We start from the raw sequence: 24,769 nt of genomic DNA on the forward strand, positions 1-24,769 counted from the left end.
ATGATTGCAAATTAAGTGGTCCGATTACTTAATTGCACTCAAAGTTCATTATATATGCAAAATTACAGGCTCAGTTATTTGTAGGATGAAAATTGCTCCCCAAGAAATCAGACTGAAACTCTGGTTCATAAACTACATTCTGCCAGTAAATATGTGGAGACTGCATTCTATGAAGAACATATACAATAGTAGTTAGATCACTTGAAAGAGGATTTCTTTTTCTTTCTCAGAAGGATGTTTCCTAGAAAGCAGGAGTGTCTGTGGTTTGGTGTATGGGTTTGGCGCTCGTGTGCAAAGAGGGGAGAATTTGAGTACGAAATAATCATGATTTGAAAAGGACAGGATGCTTTTCAAGAGTGACAGCAGGAAACAGACACAATCAATCCCATTCTGCCTGCAGAGGGCATGTATTGTGTCCTTGTGTGTGAATCATCATAAAAGGTTTCATTTCAAGTGTGTACAAAGTCTATATAATGCCTCTCTAGCATCTATAGATAGAAAAAAAATAATGCAGCAATATGGGAAAGCCCAAGGAAAAATAAGATCTAACCCTGGATTAGGATTGTAAATTCCCATCGAGGGCCATTGACTCTAGTGAAGTTACACAGGTTTACATCACTTGATAATTTGCTCCACATATCCCCACAATCCAGCTACATACCCAGCATGTCTATTTCACATAGAAATGCCCCTAAATTACCAACGCGATTCCATATTATCACTGATGTGATTTTTTTTACAGTCTCCCAGCTGGGTGCCTTGGTTAGCAATGATGAAAGGTTGTTTTTGTTTTTTGGTCTTTTTTTTTTTATGGAGACTTTTTAGCCATCTGTCTGGTCTAGGAATGAATGATCGTAAGGTTGTCCCCTCCCCACTAACCCCAATTGTCCTCATCCTGATCCTCCCATTTCGTTTAGGTGCTACTACTGTTTCCTTCTTTGTTCTTCCTCCCCACCCCCATGCTTCCTTTTGTGCAGTGGTGCAAAAGCCATTCCCTTTGCAGCTGGGAGTAGTAACTGCCCAGCTGGTTCCAGGGCTGCCCTCAGAGCCCTTGTAAAGGTCACTTGAAAGGGAGTTCTGACAAGCAAAACAAGTCCTGTTGCCTCCTCCCCCCACACACACAGTCTCCACCATGTATTTTGACGGCATTGCAGCCAAGCTCACTGGTATACCTCCCCACCTTGTTGCTCTGCAGTCTTGGCCAGCCAGAGCACTCTTTCAGGGCAGAATGTCTGGCACTTTTCCTGTGCAGCTACTAGCTTGGCCAGTGCTGCAGCTGATTTACTTTCACAGCACATCAGGCACAGACGCCGATTCGGGTGTATGAAATGAAGTAGCATTTTCAATGGACGGGCATTGTGCACACTTGTCCAGCGACACAGATGTACTCCATAACCCCTCTAGCAGGATGTTTCCTCTTGTGACTCTCTGGCTGTCTGATCTACCTTGAGGTTCCCCTGACCTCTCCTGACCCAGTTTATGGATCAATTTTCCATGTTGCCTGATATATGCCCAGAAATATCAAGACCTTTATTATTTGGATTACACTAGAATTACGGTAGATTCTGAACAGAGCTTGCTTCCCAGTCAGTGTTAGCTCTCAGAATGAGGGTTAACATGAGCAAAGCTACCTAATTTTCCCGTAGACCTTTGAGGAGTTGTGATAGGGTGTCTGCCCTGCACTGGCCCTTTAAGGGTTAAAACCCAGCCCTGGGAGAGGGCTGGAGCTGTGGAGCCAGCAGCTGTCGTAGGTATGAGCCAATTAGGGCCCAGCTAAGGGCAGTATAAATAAAGGCTCTTGGAGGAGCAGAAACTCAGACTCTTGCTCTAGCTGGGGAGCAGGAGGGCCTGGCTGCTAGGGAAGCTGGAGACTTCCTGACTTAGAGCAGGCCAGGGGAAAGGCAGGCAAAGCTGGGGAAGCTCTGGCCAGGCAAGCTCCCAGGCTGCAGAGCCTGAAGCAAGGCCTCAGGGTACCAGGGCTGCAGAGAGGCAGCCGGGATAGCAAAGGCAGCAGATCCACACCCCTTTGCCAGTGACGAGTGGCCACTACAGACTGCAGTTTGCCCCTGAGGTAAGGGGCTAGATGAAGACTGGCAGTGGGTCACTGAGGCTAGGAGGGTTGGGGTTCCCAGGGTGGGAGGAATCCAGGGCTATGTCTCCACTGGCGGGTTCTTGTGCAAGAACATCTTGTGCAAGAAAATGTCCACACTACCATGTGCTTTTGCATAAGAACATCCATGGCAGTGTGGATGCTCTCTTGTGCAAGAAAGCTGTGATGGCCATTTTAGCCATAGGGCTTTCTTGCGCAAGAAACCTCTGCTGCACGTCCACACTGCCTCTTACACAAGAGCGCTTGCGCAAGAGAGCTTACATTTGTTAGAAAAGAGCGTAGCTCTTGAGCAAGAATCCCTCTCTTACCACCTTTGGGCTACGTCTACATTGGCATGATATTGCACAAATACTCTTTAATGCAAGAGTTCTTGCATTAAAGTATTTGCTCAAGAGAGCGTCTACACTGGCATGTGCTTTTGCACAAGAGCATCCGTGCCAGTGTAGAGGCAGTGTAGAAGCATCCTGCCTCTTACACAAGAAAGCTCTGTTGGCCATTTTAGCCATTGGGCTTTCTTATGCAAGAAATTCATATTGCCTGTCTACACTGGCCTCTTGCGCAAGAACAGTTGTACAAGAGGGCTTATTCCTGAGTGGGAGCATCATAGTTCTTGCACAAGAAGCACTGATTTCACACATTAGAACGTCAGTGTTCTTGCTCAAGAACTCACCGCCAGTGTAGACAGGCAGCATATTTTTGCGCAAAAGCGGCCGCTTTGGCGCAAGATCGCGCCAATGTAGACACAGCCTTACTGTAAATCTTCTTGCACAAGAGCGGGTGGGCAGTGTTGACGCTCTGTGGAAGAACGACCATTTTTGCGCAAGAACCTGCCAGTGTAGACCTAGCCCAGAGGTGAGAGGGCAGTACCCAGAGGAGAGGTTGCCATGGTCTGGGAGCGACGCAGGTCCTAGTAACAAAGCTGGAGGAAAACTGGTAACAGCAAGTGTGACACCAGCGAGAAGGGGGCGCTCCAGAGCCAAAAATCTAATTCCTGACCAGCCAGCAGGATGTGCCTGACACAGTGAGACCCGCCGTGTTACAGGGTTAATCCGTATTTTGAGCTAAGATAAGTGGAAATAGAGATGTGCATGTGTGTGTGTGTGTGTGTGTGTGTGTTAATACCTTGTATTTGCCTCTATGGATGTGTTGGCATGTTTGTATTAGTGTGTGCATGTGATACATTGTTGTATGGTACCTCTCCTTTTGTGCTGCTTTCCCTCTTGTGTGGGTATATGTCTTTGTGTGTGTGTGACTCTAGATACGTATCCCCTAAATGTCAATGGCATATCACTACTGAATTTCTATTAACAGTGGACAGGCCATCTGTGATAAAATAGGGATTGTTGAGATCCTTTGCCCAAACCTCCCCCAAATATAAAATTCCAAAGAAATCATTTGAGGTTAGACCAAGCTGGGCAGTGAAGGGTACTTCTTTTCGCACTGGGACTTTCTGTTCCTAGCAGAAATTACATCCCATGAGAAATTCTGTTCTTCTGGCAATACTGGCTTATTGGAATTAGGAAGTTCTAGAAGTCCAGTAAGAAACCATTTTCACATTAGATAGCTTTTGCTGACCCATTTAGAAGTTCAGTTAGTTTGGAGGAGCATCCTAATCCATGGGTGCTGGACTCTGAGACAAACTCATGAATGTCTTGAGAGTCCCTCATCTCATTTTCTCTGGCTGTGTCTAGACTGGCAAGTTTTTCTGCAAAATCATGTGATTTTGCGGAAAAACTTGCCAGCTGACTACACTGACCGTTTGAATTTCCGCAAGAACACTGACAATCTCATGTAAGATTGTCAGTGTTCTTGCGGAAATACTGTGCTGCTCCCGTTCGGGCAAAAGCCCTCTTGCGCAAATCATTTTCCCAAGAGGGCCAGTGTAAGCAGCACAGTACTGTTTTCCACAAAAAAAGCCCCGATCGTGAAAATGGCGATGGGGGCTTTTTTGCGGAAAACCGCGTCTAGATTGGCCACGGATGCTTTTCCGCCGAAAGTGCTTTTCCGTTAAAAGCATTTTCGGAAAATCATTCCAGTGTAGTATTAACTTCCCTTAATAAGCCCTTTTCATTTGCTTATAACTTAGCCTCTATGTATAAAACAGCAGCCCTTCATGCATAGAAGTGGAAGGGACCTTGAGAGGTCATTGAGTCCAGTTCCCTGCTCTCACAGCAGGACCAAATACCACCCCTGACAGATTTGCCCTAAATCCCTAACTGGACCTTCAAGATTGAGCTCACAACCCTGGGTTTAGCAGGTCAGTGCTCAAACTACTGAGCTTTCCCTCCCCTCTGCTTAGATGCTGCTGCTGCTAGTAGGCTAGATCCAGAGGTCCTTACTCTGGTAAGCTCCTATTGGAGTCTTGCCTGAAGAAAACTTGAATAAAAACCTGAAGATTTGGCCTTATAGGGTTATTACATGCAAAAATGGTTGTTAAAACATTATTAAGGTTGCAAAGTCAAGCACTCAGAACTTAGGGAATGCCAGAATTAAGGTTGCCTGTGCAACCTTAACTCTGCCCCATCTGCACATTCATTATGATAGAATATTTAATTACATGATCACATACTGTTTCATTACACAGAAAGGAGAAGTCCTATGGAATGTAGCACCTCCCATTTTTAGTCTCTAACACTTCTCTTAATAAGCCTCTTTTCATTTGCTTATAATTTAGGCTGAAATTTTCCATATTGGGAATCTTCCACTAGCTGAATTAATTTTGAAAGTTTTTGCCAAAATTGTTTAGAATAATAGATTCAAAGAACTATAAGGCTATAGGGACCTCAAGATGTCTTTTAGTCCATTTATCTGTGTTGAAGCAAGATCAAGTAATCTTTGGCCATCCCTGATAGGTGTTTGACCAGTTCTTAAAACCCTTTAAAGATGGGGATTCCACAAACTCCCTTGATAACTATTCCAGTACTTATCTAGTCTTATAATTAGAAGGCTTTTCCTAATATCTAATCTAACTTAAATATCCCTTGCTGTTGACTAAGCTGATTACTTGTCCGATCATCACTGGAAATGAAGAACAGTTGATCACCATCCTCTTTATAACAATCCTTGTCGTATTTAAAGACTGTTATCAGGTCTCCCTTCATCTTCTTTTCTCAAGAAAATACATGCTTAGTTTTTGTCTTTCCTCATAGGCCAGGTTTTCTACCCCTTTTATTAATTTTAGCCATTTCTGAAAATAAGAGAGCTGGAGTCTATCTCTTGGAGGTGGCAGTTTGCCTAGGGATGTTGTGGAATCTCCATCACTGGAGATAATTAAGAGCAGGTTGGACAGACATCTATCCGGGTTGATCTAGACAGTGCTTGGTCCTGCTGTGAGGGCAGAGGACTGGCTTTGATGATCTCTTGAGGTTCCTTCCAGGTCTAGTGTTCTATGATTCTGTGGGGGGAAAAAGTCACTACCCAAGCAGCTGTTTATTGTTTGTTTTAACCATTGTCTGTTTGAGGGCTCTGGAACATAAACAGTTACAATTTGTTAACCGAGCCCCACGTTCCACAGATCCTGTGGCAGTTGTGAAAAGCTTAGGGAGATTTAGGTAAGGAAAAACGTGCTCCACCCAGCATGCCTTTATTCTGATACTCGAAACAATGAAGCCCTTGAAACGGATACCCAATTGAGAAATGACCCTGTTAAAGTGCTGTCACATGTAGTACTGAAGCACGCTGTGCTGGCCTATCAGACGTTGCTGCATGCCTCGCGTTCCTACTCTTTATAATCTCTCCTGATACAGAAACATCTCGGTCTCTGCCCTACCGCAGCCGTGTCCACATGCTTTTTGTTGTGGGGGGCCCAGAACTGGACACGCTACTCCAGATGTGGCCTCACCAGAGCTGAATAAAGGGGAATAATCACATCTCTGGATCTGCTGGCAATGCTCCTCGTAATGCAACCTAATATGAAGAGTGAGGAGGGATTTGATTGCAGCCTTCAACTACCTGAAGGGGGGTTCCAAAGAGGATGGAAAGAGGCTGTTCTCAGTGGTGACAGATGCAGAACAAGGAGCAATGGTCTCAAGTTGCAATGGGGGAAGGTCTAAGATGGATATTAGGAAAAACTATTTCCCTAGGAGGGTGGTGAAGCACTGGGATGGGTTCCATAGGGAGGGGGTGAAATCTCCATCCCTAGAGGTTTTTAAGTCTCGGCTTGACAAAGCCCTGGCTGGGATGATTTAGTTGGGGTTGGTCCTGATTTGGGCAGGGGGTTGGACTCGATGACCTCCTGAGGTCTCTTCCCACCATATGATTCTATGAAAATCTTACAAGGAAAAATCACTGAAAGCTAACGCCCGAAGGCAGATCATATAAAGACCACAGCAGCACAGAGTACCAGGGACCCAATCCTCAGCTGGTGTAAATTGGCATAGCTCCATTGAAGTCACCACATTCCCCAGCTGTACATCTGGCCACTCATGTCAAAATGAACATATATAAAGATGGGTCTGTGAATGGCAAGCATCCCACCTGAATTCAGTGAGGCAGGCAGCAGCAGAAAAATAAGTCCTTGTTCCTGGCCTGCGCAGTATGCAGCCACCTGGGTGATTCTGAGGTGCTTTGCTCAAGCCAATACTTCCCTGGGAGGGTCCAAGGAACTGTGTGGCAGTCCTGGAAACGGTACAGAATAGATGGGGTCATTTTCTTAAGTACCTTGGAGTTTGAATTATTCAGCCGTTCTGGAGGAAAGTATGTGGTGGCTGAAAGGGAAGGGAGAGGTTATTTCTTCCCTTCTTCAAAGTGTAATGGCTTCAGCCCAATGCAAAGCTTGCAAAGCTGCTCCAGTGGATCTTCCTTGACTTACCCAATAGCATGGAGCATAGGGATACTTAACCCAAATCTGTCTCTTTTAATTATTTTCCTCTGGACAGATAAAAGCTTTCTATAGGTTCCTGTAGAATATTTGCTCTGTCAAGCGTCCCTCTGTGGCTTTGATACTAAACAATTAAAGCATGCTAGGGGGGAGAAAAAGCCAGCCCCAACCTTTAGTTCCCTGTTCTTGGGCCCCTGACTGCAGCTTTGATTGTTGACCTAAATTCCCCTTTCATAACAGAGTCCTGTCACCTCTGGTTGTATTCTCCCAGCCAAGCAGGCATGGCCAAGTTCCAGAAGTGCAAGGTATTATTCCCTCTCCAGCCACATTTTTTCAAGGCTGCAGTGGACTCCATCAGCACACCTGGTGGGTTCAAAGTCAGCCCCACCCCCTGAAAAATGCCACCACAAGCTCCCATCCCCTGTTGCTCAGTAAAGAGAAGCCTCCTTTGAAGTAAAGATTTTAAGGTAGTTCTCTGGCTGGGCTGGTTACCAGGAAGTGGTTGTTAGCAAGACACAGGTAATAGCACTAAAGTGATGGAAGGAGGCCTGGAGTTTGTTAGTGATAATTTGAAAATGGATTGCAGCAGTTTGCAGGCGTTACCTTTGCTTGCTTTCTTGCATACCCTGCCAACTGAGAATGCTACTTATAACTTTAGCATAGAGAACATCTAGGTGTATGTCCCAGAGCCTCTGTAGCTTTTCCAGATCACCATCTGCTATAACCTCACCATCTTGAGCTGGGTTACAGCCCTGGCTCATAGAATCAGAAGGTTAGACAGGACCGTAAGGGTCATCTAATCTAACCCCCTGCCAAGATGCAGGATCTGTTGTGTCTAAACCATCCAAGACAGAATGTTCCCTCAATGACCTTACAAAAGTTCAAGCAACCGATGCCATATATTATATGCACAGTGCAAAATTCTCCCCAGCAAAGGACCAGCACAAAGGTAATGCACCATTTCAATTCCATTTAATCCATTAAAACAAAGTGGGATTTAAGTGGTATATAGGACTTGTGCATGGTCCCTGGAAGGGATCAGTGGAAACCCGCATAGGTATCCTATAGCAATCATGGGTAAAGGTCCAAACATGGGCTACGTCTAGACTGGCATGATTTTCCACAAATGCTTTTAACGGAAAAGTTTTCTGTTAAAAGCATTTTCGGTACAGAGCGTCTAGATTGGCACGGACGCTTTTCCGCAAAAGCACTTTTTGCGGAATAGCGTCCGTGGCCAATCTAGACGCGCTTTTCCACAAAAAAGCCCCAATCGCCATTTTTGCAATCGGGGCTTTTTTGCAGAAAACAAATCTCAGCTGTCTACACTGTCCTTTTTGCACAAAAGTTTTGCGCAAAAAGGACTTTTGCCCGAACGGGAGCAGCATAGTATTTCCGCAAAAAGCACTGATTTCTTACAGTAGGAAGTCAGTGCTTTTGCGGAAATTCAAGCGGCCAGCGTATATAGCTGTCAAGTTTTTCCGCAAAAGCAGATGATTTTGCGGAAAAACTTGCCAGTCTAGACACAGCCCGTGAGCTCGGCTTAAAAATCATGAGATTTAAAAAAAAAAAAAAAACCCTAAAACAAGACTTCAGGTTATTCTTATTTACTTGCTGGGTTTGGGGTCATTAGGGCTTATATTTTCAAGTTTCCTCTGCAAACACAAGGGTGAAAATGTTCTTTTCTTCTTCAGTAAAAGCTGAGACTCTGACCTAATCCCCCGACTCCAACAGCTGGGGCTATAAGAAAGCAACAGATGCCATGAGACTTGTGAGTTGCTAACACTGACAGTACTCATCTCAACCAACATGCCATCCGGCCCTTTCTATCAATTCGAGACAAGCAAAAGTGAAGTGGAATTCCGAAGTGCTGCCGTGTGAAAACTGAGCAAATATTGGTGTTGCATTGAGTCATCTGCAACATCATTGGCCTGATTTTCCTGTACTCTGAGGGCCCTTTACATTACTCTTGAAGTGTAAAGGGACTTAAAGGGGAGCGTGAAAATCTACTGTACCAGAGCAGTGGGAAAGGGCTTTAGTGGTTCTTTCAGCAAAGACTGTCTTTTTGTTCTGTTTTTGTACAGTGCCATGGCTGGATCTCAAAGGCACAACCACAATACAGATCATTAATAATAGTAATAGTAAGAAGAAGATGTGAAAATTGGTCCTGAGAACATTTACATATTTTAAATTTTAGACATTTTGCTCAAAAACTGACTTGAGTTTAGGGGCACAAAGGGGTGTTTTGGGCTCCAAATGTTTTTAATTGCTTCTACACAGTAACTCACGTCAATGGACTCATTTGATCAAATCAAAATAAACTGTGACACTCTCAGATATTGAAGTTTTCTGCATGTGTGGCAATTACTTCACACCTCCCTATTCCAGAGCCCTTTCCTACGTTGTTGGGGGTGAGCATGATAAATATCTATATTTTGATAATTTTGTTACTTCCATCTGTTGTAGGACTTTCTGCCCTTTCCCCTGTCCTTCCTCCCTCTTAAAAAAACAGCACACAAATATTCTGTATGTACATAAAGCTAATATGTCTTGGAATGGAACATGTTCTCTATACTCTTATAGCTATGGTTGGATGCCTACCATGGTAAATGCTTGAGAAAGGAAAACTTCATGAGGGAGATGGTCATTTGGGTTGGCTAATTGGCCTTTACCTTGAACCAGAGAACATAAGGAATCAGAATATTAAACGGTTCCATCTCTGAAACCTCCAGACAGGCTGGGACATTGGTGTCGCCATTACTAGCACTGCATCCTCCTTTGGCTGAACTGAAAGTCACTGTTTGAGTCAAACTCAAGCATGTGGCATCAGATCAGAGTCAATTGCACAAAGGAAGGAGACTTGCTACGGTTTTGGAGTATTACTGCAGCAGTGCCATCTGTTTGACTGAGGTGAGTTGTGAGCCCCATGCAGCACATAGGAGCAAGAGGAAGATGGTTTATTATGCTTAAGAAGAATCCATCCTAACGTTCCTCTCAAATGTGCCTAGTTTTAAGGGATATCACTCATCTGAGAGCCAAAGTTGCTTGGATTTGAAATCCCCGCACTTAATGAAAATGTTCTATTTCAGAAATAAAGACCAAGGCTACAGAAACAGTCATTTACCCAAAATCCCACAGCATTTTAAGTGTTCTGCATGGAAGTGGGATATATATATATTTTCCGTAAAAGGGATGCAAATTAGACACATCGCAATTGCAAATGAAGCGGGGATTTAAATCCCCCCGCTTCATTTGCATAAACATGGCTGCCGCTTTTTTCCGGCTCGGAGCTTTGCCGGAAAAAAGCACCAGTCTAGATGGGGATCTTTCGGAAAATAAAACCTTTTCCGAAAGATCCCTTATTCCTTATTTTAAGAGGAATAAGGGATCTTTCGGAAAAGGCTTTATTTTCCGAAAGATCCCCGTCTAGACTGGCACTGTTTCCGGCAAAGCTCCGAGACAGAAAAAAGTGGCAGCCATGTTTATGCAAATGAAGCGAGGGGGATTTAAATCCCCGCTTCATTTGCAATTGCGATGTGTCTAATTTGCATCCCTTTTACGGAAAAGGGATGCAGTCTAGACACAGCCTTACAGTATTTGTGACAGAAGCCAGTTAGTCTCCTGGAGGGCTTCTCCACCTCCGGGTCAGTGGGCGGCCATTCCACCCCGCTGCTGTGGGCACTTAAAACAAACCCCCAAGTCAATAATCCACGACCAGGTCTCAGGCGACAACAACAAAAGACGCCAAGTGATAGTCCAGTACCCCGTCCCAGGTTCAGGGCGGAGCAAGAGGCAAACAGTTCCGAGCCCAGTCTTGCTTCAGAGTGGGTGTTAGGTAAACAGTTCAGAGCCCAAAAGCCCGAGCCCTGGTTCAGGGCAGGATAAGAAACAAACAGGCTGCTCGCAAGTTCAGTAGCCCAGGCCTGGTTTCCTGCTGGGCAGCAGGCAAACACAGTCCGTTCAAGAGTTTGGTAGCCTAAGCTTTGGTACAGGCAGGGCAGCAAGTACACACGGCTACAGCCCTGGCCCTAAGTCAGGGCGGAGCAACAAACAATACAGTTCTAGCAGTTATAACCAGGTAACTCGAAGCAACAGTTTGTCTCCTTGTTCATGAGTGATGCAGTTTCAGCAGATATGGACACTGTACCATTGAGTGCAGCTTCTTAAATGTTCCCCTATCAAGCCCCCATAAAAGTCTATATTTTATTATAAGAAAGGTGTGCCTTGTACCTCTCTAACCCCCAGATTTCTCTTCAAACTGGGAGGAACTGTCCCTGTACCCTTACGCACCCCATATCCCGCACTGGAGTGGAGGGATGCATTCTGGATTTCTAGTCCCAAGAACTCCTGAGGTGGACAAAACTTATCTGTCCTGCATTCTCCTCATGTACTACATTACTTGCCCAACATCATTACATGGTACTTCCACTGTAAGTAAAAGAAAGTGCAGAAGATCTGAAAAAAGAATGTGTGTGTGTGTGTGTGTGTGTGTGTAAGCACACACGTGTGTGCATGTGCGCACGCACACACATATATATAGTAAAGAAATAAAGCAACCTGGGAGCTCTGACACCAAAACATCATTGGCAGCTTTGATAGTATTCATTTCCTGGGTAAACATTCATCTTAGCCTGACTGGAAAATGTAATTTTTAAACCTACTTGTTTTCCTTCTCTCTCTCTCTCCCTCTCGTGATCAGAAGTGGCACTATAAGCTTGAAGCTGGTCTTGTAAAGGTTTTGAACTGAGTGCGCCCTACAGATGAATAAACACATTACCTTCCTAACCCTGGGATCTCTCTTCCAAAGGAAACAGGAAAAGGGGGAGCTCAGAGCCCCTGGCAAAATAACATTGTGCAGAAAAAAGGCCTGTTTAAAATTTTTTGAGCTTCCCATCAGAGGATTTTTTTGGAGGGGAGAGCACAAGGGAAAGGTGGGTGAAAGAAGTGGGGGGGAGGGAAAATACAGTGAATACTCCTGTAACCTTTGCTCTGTTGATATTAGACAAGACCACACTGTTAATGAGTGATTGTTAACAGATGGCTGTTGAGCAACTTGTTCGGAGTCAGAAGCAACTGACGGTGGTGGTGATGGTGCTAGGAGGGTTAGGGTGCAGAGGTGACGTAGAGGGATATTTAGTCTTTGCATGGAGATAGAGCTGTCAAAGATTTATGGTTTCTAGTCGGACTTTCTGGTAGCAGTGGGTGGGAGAGAGATCATTTTTATGCATTGGGGCTAGAATGCCATTTGATACTGAAGTCCTTACTTTTTTTTCAGTCAAGGTGTCTACTATTAAGAGCTAAGAAGCAGAAACCTGTATTCTTTCACTCCCCGGTCCTTGCATCCAACACTGGGAAGAGGCTTTCTCTGAGACAGGGTAGGGCCAGGGTTGTGAGGTGGCATCGAGCATGCCTCTTCACAGGCACTTGCCTGACTGGTTCTTGCTCACGTGTTCTGGATCTAACTGATGGCCATGTGTAGTGTTGGGAAGGAATTTTCCCTGGTTGTTTTTCACACCTTCCTCTTAGATGTGTGGGTGCTGGTCACTTGCCAGGCTCATTGGTTTATCTCACTTAAATATTTCCCTGCCATTGTGGAGGCCTTGGGCACTGGTTCACCTTGGTCCTTCCTAGTCTCTATTGGTGGCACGTCATAGTCGAGTCCTGTGTGTTAGATCAAAGTTAGATACTTTGATCTAACTTCTGCTGTTGAGTTTCAGGTGGGAGTGGATGGGTGCGACCAGTGATGGGATATTCAGGAGCTCATACTACATGATCTCATAGACTCATAGACTTTAAGGTCAGAAGGGACCATTATGATCATCTAGTCTGACCCCCTGCACAGTACAGGCCACAGAATCTCACTCACCCCCGCCTCTTACCTATATCTCAGGGTACGTCTACACTACAGCGCTAGTTCGAACTAACTTAGTTCGAATTAGTTAATTCGAACTAAGCTAGTTCGAACTAACGCATCTAGAACTAAAAACTAGTTCGAACTAGCGTTTTGCTAGTTCGAACTAGTAAGTCCACATTGAGTGGACTCTGAACAGGGCTTAAGGATGGCCGGAAGCAGTGCCGGCAGGGCATAAAAGGAGGACTTAGAGCATGGAGATGCTGTCTCAGGCTAGCCGAGGGCTGCGCTTAAAGGGTCCCGACCCCCACCCCGGACACACAGTTCTAAGGGGTGCCCCGCTTGCAAAGAAGTTCTGGCTTGGAGTGCCCTGAGTGCCCACACTGGGCACATCACACCACTCGGCCATCAGCCCGGCTGCACTTGCCGCAGGCTGCCATCTGCGGAGAGGGAGTAATTGGGGGGCTGCAGGAGAGCTTCCACCCCCAGAAGCCCGCAGAGCCAGCCCAGTCCTCCCCATCGGGGGCTCGTACCCCATTCCTCCCTCATCTCCTTCCACTTACCCTTCCCTAGCCCCCCTTCTTATTGATGTACAAAATAAAGATAACGTTTCTTCCAACATTGACTCTGTCTTTATTGAAAAAAACTCGGGGAGACTGGGAAAAGGAGGTGGGAGAGGGGAAGAGAAAGGCTGGGAGAGGGGAGGGCAACTAACATGATCAGGGGTTGGGAACAGGTCCCAGATGAAGAAAGGCTACAGAGACTGGGACTGTTCAGCTTAGAAAAGAGGAGACGGAGGGGGGACAGGATAGAGGTCTCTAAAAGCAGGGGTTGGGTGGAGAGGGTGCATTCAGAAAAGTTCTTCCTGAGTTCCCATAAAGAAGGACTAGAGGACACCAAAGGAAAGGAATGGGTAGCAGGCTTCAAACTAGTAAGAGAAAGTTGTTCTTGACAAAGCAAATACTCAACCTGTGGAACTCCTTGCTGCAGGAGGCTGTGAAGGCTAGAACTAGAACAGAGTTTAAAGGGAAGTGAGATAAAGTGATGGAGGTTGGGTCCATGGAGTCCTATTAGCCAGAGGGTAGGAGTGGTGTCCCTGCCCAAAGTTTGTGGAAGGCTGGAGAGGGATGGCACGAGACAAATGGCTTGGTCATTGTCTTCGGTCCATCCCCTCCAGGGTCCCTAGGGTTGGCCGCTGTTGGCAGACAGGCTACTGGGCTAGATGGACCTTTGGTCTGACCCAGTACGGCCATTGTAAGCTCAGGGCTCAGTGTCGGGGGTCTCAGTGGACCCCCTTGATTTTCATGCACACCTGCTCCTGGGTGGCCAGGCTGGCAGCTCTCCTGCCCTAGCCGGCCACTTTCCTGTGCCTAGTGCGGAGATCGTGGACGAGGTCCACGATGTCCGCACTAGCCCAGGAAGGTGCCCGCCTCTTGCGGTCCAGGGCAAGCTCCCGGGAGCCGCCAGCCTGGTCCCGGGAAGAGGGGGTGGGCTGGGGGGCATCGGGTGGGTGGCTCTGTGCCGTGCCAGGTGCAGGGTCTGCTAGCTGGGTGCTGGCAGGCTTGCACCTGGCACGGGCACCGTAGCCAGCCCGTGCCCCTTTAAGGGGTCCGGGGCCGGGAGGGGGGCAATAGAGTTTCCCTGGTGTTGGCCAGAGTGGCTACCAGGGAAACCTGGGGAGGGCTAGCCTCCCACTAGTTCGAACTAAAGGGCTACACAGCCCTTAGTTCGAACTAGCTAGTTCGAACTAGGCGTTAGTCCTCGTAAAATGAGGTTTACCTAGTTCGAACTAAGCGCTCCGCTAGTTCGATTCAAATTCGAACTAGCGGAGCGCTAGTGTAGCACCTATTAAAGTTAGTTCGAACTAACGTCCGTTAGTTCGAACTAACTTTGTAGTGTAGACATACCCTCAGATATTGAAGCCTTCAAATAGTTTGAAGACCCCAAGATGCAGAGAATCCTCCTGCTGTGATCTGTACCCCATGCTACAGAGGAAGGCGAAAAACCTCCAGGGTTAAATCTGCTGGTGCCTTCTGGCCCTAACACTGTGACTCTATAACTAAGACCTCTAATTCCCAGATTCCTCTCCCACCATGGGAAAGTATTTTCCCCACCCCTCTGTTTCCTCACCACTTCCTGTAATTCTGGGTGGAAGACCCCTTCATTCCTCTAACTTCTAGAGCGTGCTTTCTCTCCCTCCCCTCTATTTCTCTTGTATATTTAAAACGAGCTATTTGAACACTAGGCAATCGTGTAGGTGAGTAGAAGCATGGATGTGTCGTGTATGAGAGAGATCAGTAGAATCTGTTTTATTGTGGTGCAGTATGGATACTGATCTTTGGATGTGTAGGAGATCTGGAGTACAACTTGTCCATCAGATTCAATATAAAGTGTATATAGTTTTCTCTCACCAGTTTTCATTGGCTGGGATTTTGTAAGAAGCCTTATGAAAAGTTAGTACCCAAATTAATCTCCATAGGTTTTGGTTATTTGGTCCTCTTTTGTCCTGCTAGACTTTGCATACAGGAGAAGTTCCTTCTAGTTGCAAAGGGAAATCCAACGGGGCAAGGGTTGGGGAGCAGAGGCAGAGAGGACAAGAGAATTAGCAATTGACATTTCATGAGATTTTATTGGGTTTAAATCAATGAGGTCAAATTTGTGGCTCAAATGAAGTTTTATGGGACTATACAGAACAGCTCTCTATGGCTATGAAATTGCAAACCAGTCCTGGTCTTTAGCCAGGCAACGGGGGTCCTATTCACACTGCCTGCCTCTGATGGTCCTAAACCTTTCATGCGGAGTCCTCTTGTATGGCCACCTGCCAACCAGGTAGTTTAATACCACTGTTCTACGCCAACCCTCTATATTTTTAATGGCAAGAAAAGTAAATATATCAAATAATCTGTTGTCACCTTTATTTAATCCTGTTTCTTTTTGGGGGCCCCTAGGATTATATGACAAATGTTCTTACACCTCCCGTGACCGAGGATGGGTCCTGGGGATTAACACCATCAGTGACCAGGGGAATAGAGACCCCCGCTATTTCTTCTCACTGAAGACAGACCGTGCTCGCAAAGTCACCACCATTGCCACTCATCGCAGCTACCTTCCCAACCAATGGGTACATCTGGCTGCCACCTACGATGGGCACTTGATGAAGCTCTATGTGAACGGAGCCCAGGTGGCCACAAGTGGGGAGCAAATGGGCAGCATCTTCAGCCTTCTGACCCTGAAATGTAAAGTGCTCATGATGGGAGGAAATGCCCTGAACCAGAACTATCGGGGTTACGTAGAACACTTCAGTCTCTGGAGGGTGGCCAGGTCCCAGAAGGAGATCTTGTTGGACATGGGCCAGGTGAATCATGAACGAGACACTCCTCTACCTCAGCTAGTTCTTCAGGAGAGTTTAGTGAATGTGAAAAAAACCTGGTCTCCCATGAAGGATGGCAGCAGTCCTCAGATGGAATTCAGCTATCACCATGGTTACTTGCTAGATACCAGTTTGGATCCTCCTCTCTGTGGGCAGACAGTCTGCGACAACATGGAGGTGATCGCCAGCTACAACAAGCTCCCCCGCTTCCGCCACAACAAGGTGGTGCGCTACCGGGTCGTGAACCTCTATGACGACAAGTATCAGAACCCCACCGTCAGCCGGCAGCAGATTGAGTTTCAGCATCAACATCTCAACGAGGCCTTCAGCCTCTACAACATCACCTGGGAGCTGGAAGTGCTGGATGTGAAGAACTCATCCCTCCGCCACCGCCTCATCCTGGCCAATTGTGACATCAGCAAGATCGGAGATGAGAACTGTGATCCAGAGTGCAACCACACGCTGACTGGGTACGATGGGGGGGACTGCCGGCATGTGCGCCACGCCCTGTTCCACAAGAAGAAGCAGAACGGCATGTGTGACATGGATTGTAACTATGAGAGGTACAACTTTGATGGTGGGGAATGCTGTAACCCGGAGATAACTGATGTAACCAAGACATGTTTTGAACCAGATTCTCCTTACAGGTAGGCAACTTCTTAAACAAATGAGGTATTTCTGCTAATACCCATGAACATCAGACTAATGGCCGTCTTGCCAGCTATCCATTCCTCCATATTTATTGCTTCTCTTGTATTTTTCCTTGTGTGTGTGTATGTGTGTGGGTATAATTGTTGCACACTTAAGCTGTCTCAGCACAAGTCCTCAGATCTGCCTTGCCACTAAATCCAAATTGGCCTCTCACCACAGACAATCAGATTGTCTAAGATTCAAATGGCCAGCTAGGAAATCCACAAACTGTAGGTGATCAGGTCTATGTTCGAGAGCTGAATAGTTGCTTTTAGTCACAAGCCTTAAGTGTGTATGAGTCAAGGTCACATTTGGTAAGGGAAGAGCCCTTCAGGTGAAAGAGATTTAAATACTTTTTGGCAGACTTCAGTTTACTGGGACTTCTTTAAAAAGGAGACAGTTTATTCAGGGCTCCTTAATGTCATGACCATGCTGTTTTCTTTTTGCATGCATAGGGAGGGAATGTCATTCAGTGGTTATAAAGAGGAGGAGACTAAGTTTGGTGACAGAGGATGGAACCCTTGCTGATTATCTGTCGTATTCATTCCCTATGAAGCCCTTGGTGTTGACCACCAGCACAAGACAAGATACTAGGCTAGATGGAACTTTGGTCAGACCCAGTATGGCTGTTCTTATGAACATCATGACTTTCAGCTTCTGCATAGTGTCTCCAAGCAAGTAACTTAACTGTCTCAGTTTACACATCTGAAAAATAGGGGCACTACCAATTCTCTTCCTGACAGGGGAGCTGTGTGGGCTAATTACTTATGATTCATAAAGCAGTCTGAGATCCTTCAAGGAAAGGGTCTACATGTATACATAAATGCAATTTTTTATCTTGTAACCGGGGGTCTCAATCTCAAATCATTTATGCTAGTTTGATACCAGTTAAACTCCAGTAACTCCAGTGGAAATGTTCCTAATTTACACCAGTACACATGAGAGTAGAGTCAGACCCTTGTGTAAACTCAATCTATGGTTTAAACACATTATGGTCTGACTTAAACCTATCTCTAATAGAAGGTAGAGAGTAAATTCTGTTCTTTGCACTCATTGTTATGGCTTAATGTTGCCGCTCACAGGGTTATGGGAGAAAACACACAGGGCTCAGAACACCCTGTGTTACCATCACCACAGAGCAGTAAGAAGGAAAATGTCAGCTGTAAGAGAATTCCCTATACTGTGTTGGCTCAAGGCATCTCCTGAATATTTTTAGCACAGAGGTTTTAAAAGGACACTGTCCGATCAGTTTGGCCTCCAAATTCACAAAACATTTTAAAAATACTTCTTTTTATATAATTCCAATGGTACTGTTAAAAAAATGACTTTGCAGGTTGGCCCAAACACTGCAGCCTTGCGATAGTGCAGGCGAGTCAGACAGTTAAATGGATTAAACACCAATTATAAAAAAAATGCAAAAAAAAAGGATACTGGCCAGTTTCATTGCCCAGAGAAAAATGTATCTAAACAAACAATATCAGAGAAATGTAATATGTTTTAATCTTCAGTTTTTATAACCCATGGTTTTATCAATAGCTAAAGTAAGCTAAGGTAATTTTTAAATGTGCTTTATAATCTGATATTACTCGTTGAATTTATGCAGCAGAAAACACATGCACAAAACTTTTAAATACAACAAAAAAAATAAAAACTTGACTCAGTTTCTTCATCTGTAAAGTGGGAATATTAACCTCTTTTGTAAACTGCTCTGTTATCAACTAATGCAAATCACTATATAAAAACTGGGTATTATTATTTATTTATTCATTTTAAATCACATGACATATTTAAGATTCTTCCTTAGCATTCAGAAACTTTAAGGGCCAAATTGTCCAAATTATCTACCTGAAGTTGTGCAAAAAAAAAAAAACCTTGTGGAAGTTCAAGTAAATCGAATGTCATTCATAAAATACACAGTTTCATGGACAAAAGACACATTTTTTCATGTGCAACTCTATTCTTTTTCGGGTACCTTTGTGTGTTGTCATTTGTGGATTTGGTGCCCCCGACATCATGCTCATGGAATATCTTCGGAAGCTGTACTAACCTGCTCAAGATAGTTAAGACGAAAGCAGACTGTGAAGAGCTTCAAAAGGATCTCACATAACTAGGTGATTGGGCAACAAAATGGCAAATGAACTTTAATGTTGATAAATGAAAAGTAATTCACATTGGAAAAAATAATCCCAACTATACGTACAAAATGATGGGGACTAATTTAGCTATTACCACTCAAGAGAGAGATCTTGGAGTCATTGTGGATAGTTCTCTGAAAACATTCACTCAATGTGCAGCGGCAGTTAAAAAAGCAAACCGAATATTAGGAATCATTGCCTCTATATAACTCCATGGCACATCCACATCTTGAATACTGCATACAGATGTGGTCACCTCATCTCAGCAAAGATATATGGGCAACGGAAAAGGTTCAGAAAAGAACAATAAAAATGATTACGGGTTTGGAACGGGTGCCATATGAAGAGAAATTTAAGAAGACTGGGACTTTTCAGCTTAGAAAAGAGGACACTGAGGGGGATATGATAGAGGTCTGTAAAATTATGACAGGTATGGAGAAAGTGAATAAGGAAAAGTTATTTACTTATTCCCATAACATAAGAACAAGGGGTCACTAAATGAAATTAATAGTAAACAGATTTAAAACAAACGAAGGAAGTTTTACTTTATGCAGTGCACAGTCAACCTGTGGAACTCCTTGCCAGAGGATGTTGTGAAGACCAGGACTTTAACAGGGTTCAAAAAAAAACCCCAAACAGATAAATTAATGGAGGTTAAGTCCATCAATACTTATTAGCCAGGATGGATAGGAATGGTGTCCCTAGCCTCTGTTTGACAGAGGCTGGAAATGGATGACAGGAGAGGTATCACTTGGTGATTATCTGTTCTATTCACTCCCTCTGAGGCATTTCACATTGGCTGCTGTCGGTAGACAGGATATTGAGATAGATGGACCTTTGGTTTCACCCAATATGGCCATTCTAATGGTCTTATGTATGAGCGCCCCCTAGTGACTTCAGGGTCCCAGCGTATTTAAGACTGTGTAGCCCCTAATTGCCCGTGGTCATTCTTCTCCACAATCATAAGCCCTAGCATGTTCTTTGTGTTGTATCTGCTTAGCAGATACCCACAATTGATAAACACTATAATTTATCTTAGCTCATCAGAAAGAGAAAAAAAATAACAGTGTCTCAGCACTGGTTTGAGATGGCCACACACTCGTTGATGGCCAGCATTGAGTCTAAGAAGGGCTTAGTGAAATGTCATCTGTGTACATTTCTATCCAGACTCTAGCATGAGAGTTTGATGCACACAGAATAGGCTCACACCAAATCACAGTGCTCCATCTGTTGGGCATTCTCACTCAGACTGCATCAAAACCAGCCATTAGGGACTACAGGTATACTTGATCAATGAGGCTCTTTCAGCATATAACTTGCAATCAGGGATTCAAGCTGATGATACAGTTTTCAATGAGCCACCCTGGCACTGAAGCCCTGATCAATGGAATGGATGAGGCGTAACCCCTTGGTGCTTGGCCTTATTACTCCCCTCAGTACCATCCTTTGAGACAGGTTCCTTCACCATTGCTCTGAAGTAAAAAACTGTCAATGTTCAACCATCACATAAGAAGCTGAGGAAAAGGAAACAAGTCTGACTCTACTGAGGGCTCCAAAGAGAAAAGAAAATGGCACCGGTCACATGGTGATTCCTCAGCAGTGTGTCTAAGGGGAGGCCTCAGCTTCTTTGTCCACAAAAGTCTCCAGATTTGGTGATTTATATTCCTCGTCCAACCTCAACATCATCTATATTAGACAGCCATATAGGATCTCCTGCATGCCTCTGAACAGCTCCTTTCAGTCCCCCATGCGATGAGACTGAGCTGGCTCCTTTCATCTTTCTAGCTAAGGGTGTTGATTGACCCAGCCAAAGAAATCTTCCTTATGGTTATCTTTTTCAGCACTTTCACCATAAGGGGACAGGAAGTTCCCAGTCCCATCATAGTACTTCATATATTTTGTTCGCCATCCACTCGTTGGTTTAACTCATTGGTTATTGGTGAAGATCTGGAAGAGTCAACAGATGCTGCATCCACCCACTCTGGCCTTAGGGACAGGAAAGGTGCCCTTGACAGGAAAACATATGGTCTTAGGATGTGCACATCATAAGTTACTAGGCAGGGATGTGCACATCATAAGGATGTGCACATCATAAGTTACTAGGCAGGGATGGCACTCTACCAGTATGACTTCTGGGAACCCAGAATTCCTATCTTTCAGTGAAGGATCAGGCTGCTGAATAAAATCATAGGGTATCATCAGGGATCCTACTTTTCCATGATAAAAAGCAAATTTCTCCAATTAAAAAAAAATTAAACTTCTGGTTTTCCACAATTAAAATGAAATGCTGAACTTTAGTTTCCCTACCCACAGTATATATAGATATCAGATGAACACGATGTTTTATTGATGTACAGTAGAACCCCATTTCTCTGAGCCTCCATTGTTCAGCTTTCCATATTAACTGAACCTCCGCATGGTTGGTTGGGTTAATACTGATAGCAGGATAATGAAACTCGGATGAATGGGGTTTTATGGTGTATATTTATTTTTTCACAAAACGTGAAAATGATTCCCTATACAAGTGCAAATTCTGTGTTTTCCCACATTTTCCCATTGCAAACAGATTCTAGAATCCCTGCACATCATGCCCTTCATATGGCATGTGGTGTATCAGATTCTTGTGCTAGTACAGTAGCCAACAGAAGCACTATTTGCAGGAACTCATGGCTTTGCACATGAGGCCTCATCACAGACTCTCAAGGACAGATGGAAATCTTCCCCTTCATGGCAAAAGACAGATGAAATTCAAAGCCACAAGGGTGACTGGAAACTTCCTTGGACTCATACAGTTCACTGCCATTCAAGGTGGAAAGCCATGATGTACAGCTAATACCAGAGACCTGGTTTCTCAGCATCCATTCATACTTACACACAGCACTGAAAGAGGCAGCAGTCCTCCCGTTCTGCCAAGCAGTAGAGAAAAACAAGAATAAACCACAGAAGCTCTGTAAAGCAGTCTGCTCCATCAGTGTGGAGGTTGATAGTTTGACATCAAAGTCAAGAGTAAGGTTCCAAAGTTCTGCTTATCCTTCACTTCTTCTACCATCTCCACCACCTCTTCCTCTGGAGACCATATTGTGCAGTCTATAAAACATCATAGCTTCTAATCGAATTATTTTCCATTAGTCTACCTTCCTACTCTCTGTCTTACCTCTCCTCAAGGATGCTTCTCACATCACAACTCTACAGAGAGATGACAACTAATTCTTGGCAAAGGGCTCCATAGAGGAAGTCCCTCAGAAACTGAAGGAGAAGAGCTTCTTCTAGTAAAGTTACTTCCTGATGCTCAAAAAAAGGAGACAGCCTCTGCCAGATGTGATGGAGCATCTGCCTCACACTGGCTTGCCTTAGGTTAATGAAGCCCAAGGGCAGCTGTGTGAAAAGTAACCAATAGGAAAGGGGCTACAAGGAGCAGCCAGTCAGTGCCGGGAAGGCCCGTATAAGAAGGGCTGCAGGGCAGAGCAACTTTAGTTGCTCCGTGGAACTTGAGGATGGAGAACTGGATGCCTTGCTGATGGAAGAAAGCTGACACTTGAACAGAAAAGTGCTGGGCAGGATCCAGGGAGTAAATGTGAGCTCCCGATTGACTACTAAAACTTGCATGCTGAGGCCCTACAGAAAAGTGGCCCAGGAAAGTAGGCTGAGAGGTTGGAGGAGACACAGTGCATGGCTGCCCTCCACAAAGTCCCTGAGCAGGATCCAGAATAGTGAGAGGACCCACAAAACACTGAGACCATGACTGGTTGCTGTAAACAAACTTTTGGGACTGCAGGAAACTTGGCCACACCCATGATAAGCAGACAACCGACTAACTAAAATCATGCCAGACCATGGATGTTGCCGGGCCAGGGAGTGTTGGACTAGAGAGGTTCAACCTGTACATGTTTTTGTGTATCTGATGGCTGATGTTTATAGTGCACTATTTATTGAACTCGGCTATAGGCAACACCTGACTATTAGAGGAGTGATTCCTCCATACGTGCAGGATGTGCAAACTCTGAAACAGCATTCATAAATAAGGGTTTGCTGGCTCTGCCAAGGAAATCTTCCTAGCACTACTTCGCCAGCAGTTTTTTCACAGTCCATTTCTTCCTGAGACTCGTGACTTCTTCCACATGTGATCCTTCAGGCAAGACTTCATGTGAGACTTCTGCAACACTGGCTAGTGTGAATGTGCACACTCCAAATGTGGACAGCTTCAAGATCTATGGACTCTCCCAGCAGAGCTGTTAAAGAACTTTTCAAGATAGGAGGAGACAGTGAATAGCAGGAATTTCATTCAGTCCTCCAGTTCCAACAGCTGTAGCCACTATGGACCTCTCCAGCCACCACTGGGGAGTCCATATTTAGGACTTGCCAACTCAGGATCTGTGCAGTCAGCAGGGATTCAGATGATCCATCAGAATTCTGGAATGCTGTGCGACACATTGGGCATTGCAGTCCTTCTGGCCTTCCCTCCTGGTGAACACATACAGATACTAACAGACAACACCGCCGCCAGGCATTTGGTAAACAAACAAGTTGGAGCTCATTCCCCCATGTTGTGTCAGGAAGCGGTAAAGCTTTGGCTGCAGTGCGTTCATAGCTGAGTACGCTGAATAGCTCTGCAGCTGCCAGGAGTGGAGAATTCTCAAGCAGACTGAACCAAGACCAACAAAAATGGTTACTGATGGATTCAGGGGCTCAGTGCCTTTTTGCAAATGATGAACTTGCACGAGAGATATGGTTGCCAACAACGAAAGCACCAAGAATCATCACTTCTGATCCAGAGCCAGCAGATTGGAGCAGGGACTTTCTGCATGCTTTCCCACCTATACCACTGCTACCCGGAATAATACATGAGACCCAAAAAAGAGGGTGAAAGCTCTTCTGGTTGCACCAGGATGGCCTAGACAACAATGGTATTTCTTTTCAAATTCTACAGTGTCACCCATGTTTATCCATGGATCTCTCCTCCCAGGCCAATGGCAGAATCCTCCTTCCAAATCTACAGTCCCTATCACTGGCAGCCTCTATGACAGACTCCCAAAGGCGCCTAACCTGTTTTGGTCAGCAAGGCTAAGTCAAGAAAACCCACAGTCATAAAATATTATAGCTATTTCATCTTGCGGGCAGATAGGAGGTAACTGGTTCTAAAGCCCACTTCTCCCATTTCAACAAGTCTGCGCTATTTGCTACATTTAAAGGAAACTTCTGTGGTGACCCTGAAAGTCCATTTATTTGCATTTTCAACATAGTGTCAAGCCTGTACATGAATCTTCTGTGCTACCCTTAACTGATTCTCTGCAACCTATTGCAACATGTTAGGGCCATGATTTCTGTGGGTTTGGCTTGTGTGTATGAGGCTTTTGTAGCAGAGTTGTTTGTCTTTATTATTTGAATTATTTTGAATGTTAACTGATTCTTTAAAGCCTATGCCAACACCTTTCCCCACATGGGATTCATACTTAGCATTTGCAAAACACATGGGCTGTGTCTAGACTGAAAATCATGCCAGTCTAGACGTAGCCATGGAGTCCCCATTCTACCCTCATGGACACTCTTACAAAACCACGTTTCTTACAGCCAGGCCTCTTTGGAAGTCTACAGCATTAATGTGTTAGCTAACCACCACATGCTTTACACCGCTTGTGAGCTGCATTTCTTTCGGGCAGAGACCTAGGGAGACATTGCAGGCAGAGATGCCTGGAAGAGGCCTGCAGAGAGCAAGAGGCCTCCAGCAGGAGACCCAACGTTTCTGCGGAAAAAAAGATTCAAACTGAAGTAGGACTGGGAGTGGTTTGCCAAGGCAGGG

General features: G+C 45.0%; 1 protein-coding gene across 2 annotated transcripts in view; it reads left to right on the plus strand.

Moving 5' to 3' along the window:
• Positions 1 to 24,769, plus strand: part of PAPPA (pappalysin 1) — a 243,954-nt gene that overhangs the window by 19,926 nt on the left and 199,259 nt on the right. For both annotated transcript variants that reach the window (XM_075905988.2, XM_075905990.2), the window contains exon 3: positions 15,726 to 16,794. In XM_075905988.2, coding sequence (XP_075762103.2) covers positions 15,726 to 16,794 — 1,069 coding nt within the window. The remainder of the gene's footprint in view (positions 1 to 15,725; positions 16,795 to 24,769) is intronic.

The sequence above is a fragment of the Pelodiscus sinensis genome, chromosome 23 (assembly GCF_052426305.1).
Source record: "Pelodiscus sinensis isolate ZL-2025 chromosome 23, ASM5242630v1, whole genome shotgun sequence".
NCBI lineage: Eukaryota > Metazoa > Chordata > Testudines > Trionychidae > Pelodiscus > Pelodiscus sinensis.